General features: G+C 46.0%; 2 protein-coding genes across 5 annotated transcripts in view; one reads left to right on the top strand and one right to left on the bottom strand.

Annotated features, from left to right (window-relative positions):
- The window catches only part of LOC311598816 (phosphatidylinositol N-acetylglucosaminyltransferase subunit A-like), a 42,697-nt gene that overhangs the window by 19,503 nt on the left and 8,599 nt on the right, over positions 1-14,595 (bottom strand). The gene's annotated exons all lie outside the window — the stretch shown is intronic.
- The window catches only part of UBE4A (ubiquitination factor E4A), a 48,096-nt gene that overhangs the window by 27,131 nt on the left and 6,370 nt on the right, over positions 1-14,595 (top strand). For all 3 annotated transcript variants that reach the window (XM_084784256.1, XM_084784257.1, XM_084784258.1), the window contains 6 exons: positions 1,035-1,222; positions 4,784-4,884; positions 4,984-5,097; positions 9,733-9,907; positions 12,005-12,185; positions 13,249-13,396. In XM_084784256.1, coding sequence (XP_084640382.1) covers positions 1,035-1,222; positions 4,784-4,884; positions 4,984-5,097; positions 9,733-9,907; positions 12,005-12,185; positions 13,249-13,396 — 907 coding nt within the window. The remainder of the gene's footprint in view (positions 1-1,034; positions 1,223-4,783; positions 4,885-4,983; positions 5,098-9,732; positions 9,908-12,004; positions 12,186-13,248; positions 13,397-14,595) is intronic.

The raw sequence follows: 14,595 nt of genomic DNA, 5'->3' as shown, positions 1-14,595 counted from the left end.
TGGGAATTCCACTGCTGGTGCCTGGTTAAGTAGTTATCCAGTGGCAGCCAGGTGCTACGCCCTTCTAATTACGTGAACCAAAGCTTGCTCCTGCAGCTTGAGTTGGATAAGCAGTAACCTGGGGTGATGTTACTTCTAGTCTTTACTCAGAAACAGAGGTACTATGGTTTTTAGAATTGCTTCCCTGATTTTCTTTTGTGGGAGGGATGTTATGTGTGTAGGCTAAAAGATAACAATTTATATGCACAAAAGGATACATTTGCTGCAAAATAAAAAGCCCCCAATTCACCAGGGCATATCAATGAGAAATACAAGGAAGCCAACCCTTCTGAGCAGACCTAAGGGGAAGTCATAAGCCAACAGGCATTGATTAGATGCACAGGATAGGGATTATGAGTTCTGTCCTAACCTTTGCCCTCAGAAAGCTTGGGAAGGCAAATTTATTCAAGATGAACCTGTCAGAGAAGAGAACATAGTAAATAGTACATTGTTATAAATAAGAGAATTGAAACTGAAGTGCTCCCTCATTCATGGTAGGCTGTCATCTCAAGAGTTAAATGGGCAGCATAACTGGTTTGAGAGGCAGAGGCAGGTAGTTCGAGGCCAGCCTTGTCTACAAAGTGAGTCTAGGTCAGCCAAGGCTACACAGAGAAACCATGTCTTGATAAACAAAACAAAAATGCATGAAGTGCTCCCTCATTTATGGTAGGCTGTCATGTCATCTCAAGAATTAAAGAGGCAGACATAATAGTGTATATCTTTAATCCCAGCACTCAGGAAGCAGAGACAGGCATATTGCCACAAGTTCAGAGCCAGACTGGTCTGCATAGGGAGTTTCAAGCCAGCCAGGACTATGTAGTAAAACTATCTCAAAATATGTTACACAGTATACCCTGCACCAGAGCACTGAGAAATTAAAATAGGTCTGACTTTCATATATTTAATAGTGGTATCGTGTGTATTAGCCCCTTACGTAGAGCAGAATCGTGTCAGGGAGTTATGCCTTCCTGCTCATTGTGCTCTCTACCCTGCAGAATGAAGAATCCCCACCTGAGGGCCAAACTAGCAGAGGTGTTGGAAGCAGTGATGCCTCACCTGGACCCAGCCCCAAGCCCCTTGGTGTCCAGTGTGTTCCACCGGAAACGTGTGTTCTGCAACTTTCCACATGCTCCCCAACTTTCAGAAGCCTTAATCAAGGTTTTTGTGGACATTGAATTTACAGGTAAAGAAGTCCCATGGCCAGCTCTAGCTAAGAACTAACAGTTTCACAGCTTGGTCACTGTTGACAGGCATAGAAATGTCAACCAGCATTTCTTGGATACTTACTGAATGCCAAGCTTGATGCAGAGTGCTTTATTTGTCTATCTGAAAAGTTTATCTCTGTTGTTCTCACCTTATATGTAAGAGTACAGATGCTAAAAATGTTTTGTTTGTACATATCATATAACTAAAAGTGGTAGGACCAGCTCTGTCTTACAAAAAACAAACAAGAACAAAAAAAATCCTGTCTGCATACACTGGTAATCAAAACAAACACCAGAACCTAGAATGAGCCTTAAAATCTCAAGTTTTAAAAAGCCAGATGCAGCATCGTGTACCCATGATCCAGTTCTAGAGAAGCAGAGACAGGAGGATGCTATCAAGTGACAACCAGGTCTACACAGAAAAACCCTGTCTCAAAAACAAAAGTGGAGAGCAATTGAGAAATACACTACACTTGGTGTAGACCTTCAGCTTCCACATATGCATGTGCAAACAGACACATGTATAGATACACACAAACATATATATCCACCATATATACATACACATTTTTTAAAAAGTTAAAATAAAGAGTACCAGTATACAACATTGTCTTTCTCTTCAGTCCTGAGCCTGAGTCTTAATTAAGCAGAACTTTGTCTGAACTAGTAGGCAAGATACCTTAAGCTGTTGCATAGTCTTTTTAGAGGGGATTTCTGTGTTTGGTAGGATGTACAATTAGCATTTAAAGAGACATTTAACTTTTGTTTTGTTTCATTTTTGGTTTTTCGAGACAGGGTTTCTCTGTGTAGCCTTGGCCATCCTGGACTCACTTTGTAGACCAGGCTGGCCTCAAACTCACAGTGATCCACCAGCCTCTGCCTCCCAAGTGCTGGGACTACAGGTGTGCGCCACCACGCCTGGCAGCATTTAACTTTTTATTAGCTAACTTTCTACATTTGTTTTCTGCCTCTGTCTCTTACTTTCCTCTGGGTCTCAATTTCTCACATATAAAATGAGCCAAGATGATGATTCAGCGACATAGTGGGTGTACGCCTTCACCTACACTGGGGAGCTGCACAGCAGATCACTGTAGTGATCTCACTGTGTGGTGTGCAGCCAGAGAATGGTAATGGAATTATAATTCCCTTAATCTAAGGGAGTGAGTGTTGGAAAAGGCTTGGTCAGCCAAGCATGGTGATGCAGAGCTGTTGTAATCTCAACACCTGAGAGGCAGAGGCAAAAAGACTTAGTTGGAAACTAACATAGGGCCAGGGGTGGTGGCACACAACTTTTTCCCAATACTCACGAGGCAGATGTAGGTGCTCTGTGACTGACTGGTCTGTATAGCAAGTTCCAGGACAGTCAGGGTTACATAGAGAGACCCTGTCTCAAAAAAACAAGGGCCAGTGTGGTGGCACACACCTGTAATCCCAGCACTCGGGAGGCAGAGACGGGTGGATCCCTGTGAGTTAGAGGCCAGCCTGGTCTACAAAGTGAGTCCAGGACAGCCAGGGATACACACAGAGAAACCCTGTCTCAAAAAAAAAAAAAAAAAAAAAAGGGAGGGAGGAAAGAAGAGGACAGGAAAGGAAAAAGAAACCACATTGGAGCAGGGTGTGGTGGCTCATGCCTTTAATCCCAGCACACGGGAGGCAGAGGCAGGCGGATCACTGTGAGTTCAAGGCCAGCCTAGTCTACACAGCAAGTCTGGGACAGCCAAGGCCACACAGAGAGACCCTGTCTCAGAAAAAAAAAGAAAGAAAGAAAAAGAAACCACATTGGGGGGCTGGAGAGATGGCTTAGTAGTTAAGAACATTTGTTGGCTGGTCTTCCAGAAGACTCAGGTTTAATCCCTAGTACCCACATAGCAGCCCACAACTGTCTATAACTCCAATTCCAGAGGATCTAACACCCTCACACAGACATACATGAAGGTCAAATACCAAATGTACATTAAAAATTTTTAATAATAAATTATTTTTTAAACACTTTTGGTTATATAGTAAGAGCTTTCTTAAAATAAATGAATGAGGGCTGGAGAGATGGCTCAGAGGTTAGGAGCACTGCTTGCTCTCCCAAAGGTCCTGAGTTCAATTCCCAGAAACCACATGGTGGCTCACAACCATCTATAGTGAGATCTGGAGCTCCCTTCTGGTATAAATGCAGGCAGAACACTGTATACTTAATAAATAAATAAATCTTTTAAAAATAAAGAAAAAGAAAAAAGAAAAATAAAGAAAAGGAATAAAAATAAAGAAAAGGAAAAAAGGAGGAGTGGGGAGGGAGGCTAGGAGACTTGGCGTTAGGCAGGAGAAACCCTGGGCTGCAATGCCAGCTCTTGTATCCATCTGTCCGGCTTCATTCTTCATTTGCTATAGGAGCCATTCTGGAGAGGCCTTACAGTATGGCAGTTCAAACACTGTATAAGACTCAGACTTTTCGTTCTTGGCATGATTTTTTTTTTTTTGGAATAGTCAAGAGCCAATTGGCCTCAGCTATTGTCTATAGAGCATGTAGAGGTCATTTAGTGCCCATTCTGCACATGGCTTTGCTGCTGTGGTGGCCTTGCAGGCCTCACTGCATGCTTCATATTTGGATACAGAAGGATCTGTTCTTGACTTTTTTTGAAATAGCTTGGTCCTGATTCCTTGCTAAGTGGGCTCTCCTTTAGAGATATTTCCTCTTGTTGTGTCAATCAGACAAACACTTGGCCTAAGTCTAGGCCTTAGAACTTGGTAGAGGGGCTGGAGAGATGGCTCAGCAGTCAAGAACACTGACTGCTCTTCCAGAGGTACTGAGTTCAATTCCCAGCACCTACATAGCAGCTCACAACTAGCTCCAACATCTGACCCTGTCTCATAGACATACATGCAGGCAAAACACTAATGCACATAAAATAAAAATTAAAAATATTAAAAAAAGAAAGAAATTGATAGAGAAGGCTGAGCATAGTGGCACAGCCTTTAATCACAGCAGTCTGGAGGCAGATGGATCTCTGAGTTTGATGCCAGTCTGGCCTGCAGAGTCAGTTCCTGGACAGCCAGGGATACACAGAGGAACCTTCTCTTGGGGTGGGGCGGGGCAGGAATTCCCAGTAAAGGCTGGTAGCACACTAGTCTAACATACGCAAGGCTTATGTTTTTTTGTGTTTTCGTGTGTTTTAATATAATATCTTTATTTATTCTTTAACACTTTCATACATGTAAAGAATGCTTGATCATACCCATCCCCAACTCTCTCCTCCCACTTTCACAGGGAACTCCCAACATGTCCCCTTCCCCCTTTCACATCTGCTCCTTTATTTGTTCATAGCCACTGAATCTAGTTAGTGCTACCTGTTGGAATGGTGACTGGCTTGTAGACATGATCCTACGCAGATGATTGTAGCTACAGCCTAGGAATACGGGCTGGGGAGGCTCCCAGGGAAGATTTTGGCAGCAACCTTGACATTCAGAGTAAAGAAAGTACATACTCCTAAGCTCCTGCACATTCTCCACTAGACCTCTCTTGCTGATTTCTCATTCTTGCCTTACTCCAGGGGACCCCCATCAATTTGAACAGAAGTTTAATTACCGCCGCCCTATGTATCCCATCCTAAGATACATGTGGGGGACAGAGAGCTATCGGGAAAGCATTAAGGTAAAAGAGGTTTTCATGAAACCAATTGCTTCAGTCAGCCTCCTCAGTACACTTGTCATTTGGTACTAAAATATCTTCTTCTTGGGCTGGAACTTACAGGATTTGGCTGACTATGCCTCTAAGAATTTAGAAGCTATGAATCCCCCGCTGTTCCTACGATTTCTTAACCTGTTAATGAATGATGCTATCTTCCTTTTGGATGAAGCCATACAGGTGAGAGAGAGAGAGAACTGTACATGTTCCTGTACTATCTGCAGTGGTTTCAATGAGAAAGGCATCAACATTGGTGGTGGTGATAGTGTTTTGGGCGGGGGTGGTGTTTAGACAAGTTCTCTTTCTTTATCCCAAGCTGACCTCAAACTCATAGGAATCCTTTCACTTTAGCTTCCCAGAGTTTTAGAGTTACAGACATAAACCATTACACTTCACAGAGTATATTCTTTTGACCTTTTAATTAGGATAGAGTAATCCTTGCTCTAGAACTTTTTGGGGGTTTTTTTGTTGTTTTTGTTTGTTTGTTTGTTTTGGGTTTTGTTTTTGTTTGTTTGGTTGGTTGGTTTTTGGTTTTTGGAGACAGAGTTTCTCTGTGTATCCTTGGCTGTCCTGGACCCGCTTTGTAGACCAGGCTGGCCTCGAACTCACAGTGATCCACCTGCCTCTGCCTCCCGAGTGCTGGGATTAAAGGTGTATGCCACTACACCTAGCTTCTAGAACATTCTTGCACACCAAAAGTGTATGTGTAATAGTGTTCCCCCACACTTGGCATTACACAGCTTTCTACGTTTGTCATTTCATCAGAGGGAAGATCAAGGATTATTGTTGAAGCTTGATGGGCGTGGAGTGTGAAAGATAGTGGTGGGAGCTGGGCGTGGTGGGCGTGGCGTGTAAAGGATAGTGGTGGGATCTGGGCGTGGTGGGCATGGAGTGTAAAGGATAGTGGTGGGATCTGGGCGTGGTGGGCGTGGCGTGTAAAGGATAGTGGTGGGAGCTGGGCGTGGTGGGCGTGGCGTGTAAAGGATAGTGGTGGGATCTGGGCGTGGTGGGCATGGAGTGTAAAGGATAGTGGTGGGAGCTGGGCGTGGTGGGCGTGGCGTGTAAAGGATAGTGGTGGGAGCTGGGCGTGGTGGGCGTGGCGTGTAAAGGATAGTGGTGGGATCTGGGCGTGGTGGGCGTGGCGTGTAAAGGATAGTGGTGGGATCTGGGCGTGGTGGGCGTGGAGTGTAAAGGATAGTGGTGGGAGCTGGGCGTGGTGGGCGTGGAGTGTAAAGGATAGTGGTGGGAGCTGGGCGTGGTGGGCGTGGAGTGTAAAGGATAGTGGTGGGATCTGGGCGTGGTGGGCGTGGAGTGTAAAGGATAGTGGTGGGAGCTGGGCGTGGTGGGCGTGGCGTGTAAAGGATAGTGGTGGGAGCTGGGCGTGGTGGGCGTGGCGTGTAAAGGATAGTGGTGGGAGCTGGGCGTGGTGGGCGTGGAGTGTAAAGGATAGTGGTGGGAGCTGGGCGTGGTGGGCGTGGAGTGTAAAGGATAGTGGTGGGAGCTGGGCGTGGTGGGCGTGGCGTGTAAAGGATAGTGGTGGGATCTGGGCGTGGTGGGCGTGGAGTGTAAAGGATAGTGGTGGGAGCTGGGCGTGGTGGGCGTGGAGTGTAAAGGATAGTGGTGGGAGCTGGGCGTGGTGGGCGTGGAGTGTAAAGGATAGTGGTGGGAGCTGGGCGTGGTGGGCGTGGAGTGTAAAGGATAGTGGTGGGAGCTGGGCGTGGTGGGCGTGGAGTGTAAAGGATAGTGGTGGGAGCTGGGCGTGGTGGGCGTGGAGTGTAAAGGATAGTGGTGGGAGCTGGGCGTGGTGGGCGTGGAGTGTAAAGGATAGTGGTGGGAGCTGGGCGTGGTGGGCGTGGAGTGTAAAGGATAGTGGTGGGAGCTGGGCGTGGTGGGCGTGGAGTGTAAAGGATAGTGGTGGGAGCTGGGCGTGGTGGGCGTGGAGTGTAAAGGATAGTGGTGGGAGCTGGGCGTGGTGGGCGTGGAGTGTAAAGGATAGTGGTGGGAGCTGGGCGTGGTGGGCGTGGAGTGTAAAGGATAGTGGTGGGATCTGGGCGTGGTGGGCGTGGAGTGTAAAGGATAGTGGTGGGAGCTGGGCGTGGTGGGCGTGGCGTGTAAAGGATAGTGGTGGGAGCTGGGCGTGGTGGGCGTGGCGTGTAAAGGATAGTGGTGGGATCTGGGCGTGGTGGGCGTGGAGTGTAAAGGATAGTGGTGGGAGCTGGGCGTGGTGGGCGTGGAGTGTAAAGGATAGTGGTGGGAGCTGGGCGTGGTGGGCGTGGAGTGTAAAGGATAGTGGTGGGAGCTGGGCGTGGTGGGCGTGGAGTGTAAAGGATAGTGGTGGGAGCTGGGCGTGGTGGGCGTGGAGTGTAAAGGATAGTGGTGGGAGCTGGGCGTGGTGGGCGTGGAGTGTAAAGGATAGTGGTGGGAGCTGGGCGTGGTGGGCGTGGAGTGTAAAGGATAGTGGTGGGAGCTGGGCGTGGTGGGCGTGGAGTGTAAAGGATAGTGGTGGGAGCTGGGCGTGGTGGGCGTGGAGTGTAAAGGATAGTGGTGGGAGCTGGGCGTGGTGGGCGTGGAGTGTAAAGGATAGTGGTGGGAGCTGGGCGTGGTGGGCGTGGAGTGTAAAGGATAGTGGTGGGAGCTGGGCGTGGTGGGCGTGGAGTGTAAAGGATAGTGGTGGGATCTGGGCGTGGTGGGCGTGGAGTGTAAAGGATAGTGGTGGGAGCTGGGCGTGGTGGGCGTGGAGTGTAAAGGATAGTGGTGGGAGCTGGGCGTGGTGGGCGTGGAGTGTAAAGGATAGTGGTGGGATCTGGGCGTGGTGGGCGTGGAGTGTAAAGGATAGTAGTGGGAGCTGGGCGTGGTGGTGCTGCCTGTGATCCCAGCAGTCGGGAGGACAGCAAGAGCCACACAGAGAAACCCTGTCTCAAAAAAGTAAAAAATAAATAACAAAATAAAAATAAAGATGGTGTTGGGCTAGAAAAATGGCTTAGTGGTTAAGAGCAATTATTACTTTTGCAGAGGACCGGGGTTCAGTTCCCAGCACCCACATGGTAGCTCACAACCACTGTAACTCCAGTTCCAAGGGATCCAGTACCATCTTCTGACCTTCACAGACTCTTGCACACATGTGGTACATATACATGCACATAAATACTTTTTTTAAGTGTGATATAGCCAAACTAGGATGGACCAGTAGGTCAGCAATGCAGAAAGAAATTACAGGATCGTGGTTTTAGTGACTGTCAGACTTGTTATGACAGAGTCCCTGAGAAAAACAACCTAAAGAAGGAAGTTTTTTTTTAGCTCATAGTTGCAGAGGTTTTAGTCCAGGCTTAGCTGTGTGCTCTGCATTGGGCCCATGGTGAAACAGGATCTCTAGGTAGGGCAGGAGCATCAGTATGACTAGGCAGTGACCCTCAGGAAGATGATAGATGCTGGTTAGTCTGAGAGTAGCCTACTAGACAGTCAGGTGCTCTTACTGATAACCCACTGAGTAACTTATGTTTGGTTTGAGAGGAGTCTGGCCTGCACTCTGGGTTCTCCGAGGAAATGAGAATAGCCCTATGATAAACAGTAAGGATAGTGTAACTCAGGGAGTGAGGCAGATGGTATTCTCTTGAGATTGTTTGCTGCAGCAGTAAGGATGAGAGGTGAGGAGTTCTAGATAATTATACTTCCCTCTAGATATCAGGCATTTTTATAGAACTTTGGTTTGGTGGGCAAGTTTTTAATATTTTGTGTTGTCATTTTAGGAAGGACTCCTCTTGGTGGTAGCCTGGTGTTTTAGCCAGGGTTCTGCCTGCGGCTCTACTGATCCTGCTCTCCATCTTCAGATACTATCCTAGTTCCAGGCAGTTGTCTGGCAGTTTACTCAAGCCGAGATAATCTGTATGAGGACACTATTCCTTTCCAAAAGTCCTCTAAAAATTTAATTTCAAAGCTGGGCAGTGGTGGCGCACTCCTTTAATCCCAACATTCAGGAGGCAGGGGCAGGTGGATCACTGTGAGTTCGAGACCAACCTGGTCTACAAAGCAAGTACAGGGCAGCCAAAGCTACACAGAGAAACCCTGTCTCAAAAAAAAAAAAAAATCAGTTTCACATGTGTGTGTACCCTTGCCACAGTGCACATGTGGAGGTCAGAGGACAACTTGTGGGAGTCTGTTTTCTCCTTTCACCATGAGGGTTCTGGGGATCAAATGCAGGCCATCAGCCTTGGTAGCAAGTACCCTTACCCACTGAAGCTTTTCGTTGGTCCTCTCAAAGTTCTTTAACCCTGCACTGACAAAGGCTCATGCCCTTCATATGATCTCTGGTTTCCCAGCTTAGCTGGCTGGGTTTGGACTTTTTAAGGTTTCTGTGTATGGGTGTTTTGTTTCCTTGTGTGTAAGTACAGCACATGCATGCAGGTACCTGAGGAGGCTAGAAGAAGTTGTTGCATCTCTTGGAGCTAGAGCTACAGGTGGCTGTCAGCTGCTATGTGGAAGATCAAGTGCTCCTAATCTCCGAACCTCTCCTTACAGGCTCTGGATTTTTTTAAAAATATGTATGAGTGTTTTGTTTGACTGTATGTAAATGCATACAGTGCCCATGAAGGCCACAAGGGGGCATCAGGTTCCTGGAACTGGAGTCACAGCTGGTTGTGAGCCATGGTGTTGGTGCTAGGAATAAACCCTGATCCTCAGCAAGAACAGCAAGAGCTTTTAACCACTGAGCCACCTATCCAAACCCAGATGACTGGATTTTAATTGTGCCCTCTTAAATGTCATGGCCCTTCATTTGCATTTCCCTTAGCTGATATATCATGTTTCTGGTTTCCATAGTATTTGAGCAAGATAAAGATTCAACAGATCGAGAAAGACCGAGGAGAATGGGAGAGTCTGACACCAGAAGCTCGCCGAGAGAAAGAGGCAGGTCTGCAGATGTTTGGGCAGCTGGCACGTTTCCATAACATTATGTCCAATGAAACAATTGGTACCCTCTCCTTCCTGACATCAGGTAAGATCCTGAGAGTCTGCTTTCCCTCCAAAAAATTAAGAATCAAGGTCTGTTTCACTGCAGCATCAGCCCAGCTCAAAATAAGAGTTTAGGCCAGGCATGGTGACCATGCCTTTAATCCCAGCACTTGGAAGGCAGAGGCAGATGGATCGATGTGAGTTCGAGGCCAGCCTGGTCTACAAAGTGAGGCCAGGACAGCCAGGGCTACACAAAGAAACCCTGTCTCCAAAAAACAACCAACCAAAAAGTAAGAGTTTAGAATCTGGGACAGGTAATGTAGCTAAGCTGGTAGAATGCTTGCCTCACCTGCATGAAACCCTGCATGGTGGCCCATACCTGTAATCCCAACACTCTGCACTGAGACAGGAAGACCAGAAGTTCCAGGGCATCCTCATCTACATAGTAAGTTCCTGAACACTTTGGGATGCATGAGACCCTGTCCAAAAGAAAATTGGCTGTGATGACTGTAACTTTTATATCTGAGAGTGAAACAAACCAGAGAAACTTCAAAAAAGAATGGTGGTCCCCATTACTGACATGCCAGAAAATACAAAGTTAGTTTCTTGAAGGATGGGGAGTACAGCTTAGTAGTAGAGCACATGCTTAGCATGTGTAAAGGCCTAAGTTCAACCCCTACCACCCAGAAAACTGTGAGGACCAGTTAGCCATTAAGAGTGTGTGTGTGTGTGTGTGTGTGTGTGTGTGTCCCATATATGTTCATGTATGTGTACATATATTAATCTGGGAAATCTCTCCTTTTTTTAGATCTTTATTTATTTATTATGAATACAATGCTCTGTCTGCATGTACACCCACTGGCCAGAAGAGGGCATCAGATCACATTATAGATATTTATGAGCTACCATGTGGTTGCTGGGAACTAAATCAGGACCTCTGGAGGAGCAGTCATTGCCCTTAACCTCTGAGCCATCTCTCCAGCCCCCTTAGAAAATATCTTATTTCCACTCTCATCCCGCAACACTGCCCTGTTCAATAACCAGATTGCCACATGTAGCCATCAAGCATTTACAATATGGGTAGTCAGAATTAAAGTATGCTATGTTTGTAAAATCCATACTGTTAAGATGTGTGTGTCTGTGTGTGTGTTACAAAAACAAAAAAATCGAGGCATGGTGTGGCATCCTTTTGGGACATGAAGACAGAAGGACTCTGAGTCCCAAGCCAGCCTGAGCTACGTATGACAGCCTGTACCAAATAACAGCAAGTGAGGGAGGGAAAGACCAGGAAATAATTTGCATTCAATGATTAAATTTAGTGTGATATGGCAGCCAAAGAGCAGGAGTAAAAGGAAACCTAATGAGAAACACAAAAATAGATTTTTAAAACTTTCAAAGTTTTTAAAGAAACTTTATCAAAGTATGGAAATCAGAGAAGATAAGGCAGCCACAAGCCAAGGACAAAAGCCACAAAGGACAGAAAAGATGTTTTGAATATAGAATATATGTTTTTAAAACTTTAAATATTCAGTGAAAGGATTAAAAAAAAAAACCTCAAGGAAGGTTCCCATTAAAGTGGAACAGAAAAAAATGAGATGGAAACTAGGAGAGAAAGGATAAGAAAATGAAGAGTGGATTTAGAGAAGTCTCAAATTCAAGTCAGGTGTGGGCTAGTGGGGAAAGGCACTTGCCGGCAAGTCTGACAGCCTGGGCTTGACCCCTGGTACCCACATAGTGGCAGAGAGAACTGACTCCCACAAGTTTTCACTGTAACACACATAGGTGCACTCAAAATGTATTTTTTAACTATTTTTAACAATGTTCATGTCTGGATAGTAGCTTTTGTTTCCTGTTTGTTTATTTGTTTTTTGCTTGTCTATATTTTTTTCACTGAAAATGTCTTGTGTAATTAAAACTCCTCAGAGGTCATCAATAAAATTAGATATAAAGAGAAAAATCGGCACTCGGGAGGCAGAGGCAGGTGGATTATTGTGAGTTCAAGGCCAGCCTGGTCTACAAAGTGTCCATGACAGCCAAGGCTACACAGAGAAACCCTAGAGAGAGAGAGAGAGAGAGAGAGAGAGAGAGAATGAGAGAGAATCAATTACTGCTGCATTGCATTCTGTGACTTCTTTTCCAGAGATCAAGTCACTTTTTGTGCACCCCTTCCTGGCGGAGCGCATCATCTCCATGCTGAACTACTTCCTGCAGCACCTGGTTGGCCCCAAGATGGGTGCTCTCAAAGTCAAGGACTTCAGCGAATTTGACTTCAAACCTCAGCAGCTTGTGTCAGACATCTGCACTATCTACTTAAATCTCGGGTATCTGAGACTGGCATTGAGCAAGCCCTGGGGAAGCTAATGTTTTGATAGCAGAGTGGCTGGCTAGCTGCTGTGGGAAGATAGTGGGGGAAGGATGGCATGATTTCAAGCCAATAGATGAAGTAATCTTCCATAGTTTTAAATAGATTTTATCTGATCCATGGGATGTTGTGCAGGATTCTAACATTCTGCCTTGATCTGTGCAAAGATAAACTTACTGGTTATACTACTGTTTGTGAAAGTATTTTTGTTTTGTTTTCTCCAAGACAGAATTTCTCTGTGTAGCCTTGACTGTCCTGAACCCTTTGTAGACCAGTCTAGCCTGGAAGGCAGACTGCCTCTGCCTCCTGAGTGCTGGGATTAAAGGCATGGGCCACCATGCCCAGCTATGAAAGTATTTTTTATGGCTATGGAATGCTTCAAAAAGATATCCTTACTAGAAAATTAGATGCAGTGACACACACTTTTAATTCCAGTGCTGGGAAGCCAGAGGCAGGTGGATCTCTAAGTTCAATGCTAGTCTGATCTACAGAATCAGCTCCATGACTGCCAGAGCTACATGGAGAAACCCCGTCTCAAAAACACAGAAAAGAACAAAAGAAAGTTAGATGTCAAGCCAGGAGATGGCTCAGTCAGATGCTTGCCACACAAACATGAGGGTCTGAGTTCAGATCCCTAGAGTCCACCTAAGAAGCTGCATGTGGTAGCATGCACCTGTAAGCCCAGTACTGGGTCAGCAACAACAGGAAGCGCCCTGAAGCTTACTAGCCATTCAGCCTAATGAAACTGATGAGGACCAGTGAGAGTCCATGTCTCAAAAATACTGTCTGGAGGAAAACACCCAAATTGACCTCTGGCCTCCACACATGCAGAAACAATTATACATGTATGTACATATACATGCACTATGCACAGAGATACACAAGATAAATGAAATGCCTTTCTAGTTGAAAAGAGCACATGTGGCTTGTAAGTGATGGGATGACCATTCTGCAGCCCATCTGCTAGCTCCACGCTGACCTATGCGCTGACGCTCCATTTCTTTCTAATGCTGACCTTTCAGGGATGAGGAGAATTTCTGTGCCACTGTGCCCAAGGATGGACGTTCCTATTCCCCTACTCTCTTTGCACAGACAGTCCGAGTCCTGAAGAAAATCAATAAGCCGGGGAATATGATCGTGGCTTTCAGTAACTTGGCAGAGAGAATCAAGGTGAGGAAGAGGACAGTCTGTTTTCTCACATATGCAGTAAGAAACTACATCCTGTCACCACAGCTCTGCTGCTTTTGCCCTATTTCAGGGAGGAAAGGGTACTTCCTAGAGGCATTAGAAACAAATACTTCTTAGTCAGTAAATAACTGGAGCAGCCATCTTGCTCAAGATTACCCCTGCCAAGAGAGAGTAAGACCAGAGATTGAAGATGTTTCTACCAGGTGAAAAGAATGTGCATTTGTGAAGTCTTTCTTTCCACGAACCTTTATGTCCCAGTTTTAGGAAAGATTTGAAAACCTAGTGTTAACACAGAAGAACTTTTTGGAATAAAATTCAGAAGGAAGGGCAAGGCTTGGTAGTGCATGGCCATAACTTAGCACTTATCCAGGTGAGGCAGGAGGATTGCAAGTTCAAGGCTAGCTTGGGCAACCTAATGAGTTCCTAACTCAAAATAAATAAAAGCTGCGCAAAGATGAGTAGTTCACAGACACTGGTTTATACTGCTTTTCTCTAGTCTCTTCATTTCTCCTGGTGGTTGGTTTCTACTGAAATGCATTTTAGAGACTAAAATACTCCACGTGTTCAACTAATCCCTTCAGTTGACAACAGTAAAGCTCCTTTAGAAGTGGGGAGGAGCCGGGCAGTGGTGCTGCACGCTTTTAATCCCAGCACTCGGGAGGCAGAGGCAGGTGGAACTCTGTGAGACCAGCCTGGTCTAGAAAGTGAGTCCAGGACAGCCAAGGTTACACAGAGAAACCCTGTCTCAAAAGGGAAAAAAAAAGTGGGGGGGAAATCTCAGAAGTCTCATAGAAAACCTTCCAGGCTGGGTGGTGGCGCAAACCTTTAATCCTAGCACTTGGGAGGCAGAGGCAGGAGGATCTCTGAGTTCAAGAACAGCCAGGGCTACACAGAGAAACCATCTCCAAAAACAAAACTTTCTTTACTGGTGTTAGTCTTTCCTCAGTGAGTTTTTCTTTCTTTCTTTCTTTCTCTCTCTCTTTTTTTTTTTTTTTTTTTAGACTTTCTCTGTGTATTTCTGGCTGTCCTGTATCTCACTCTGTAGACCAGGCTGGCCTCTAACTCAGAGATCCACCTGCCTCTGCCTCCTGAGTGCTGGAATCAAAGGTAGGCACTACTGCCCAGCTGAGTTTATTTTTTGAGGTGGGCTTGATGTTGGCCTACAGCTTAGGAAGTAGAGT

This window comes from Acomys minous (genome assembly GCF_964271855.1).
Source record: "Acomys minous genome assembly, chromosome: 5".
NCBI classification, from domain to species: Eukaryota; Metazoa; Chordata; class Mammalia; order Rodentia; family Muridae; genus Acomys; species Acomys minous.
Note: the sequence above shows the minus strand (reverse complement) of the source record. Positions and strands in the feature narration are given on the sequence as shown.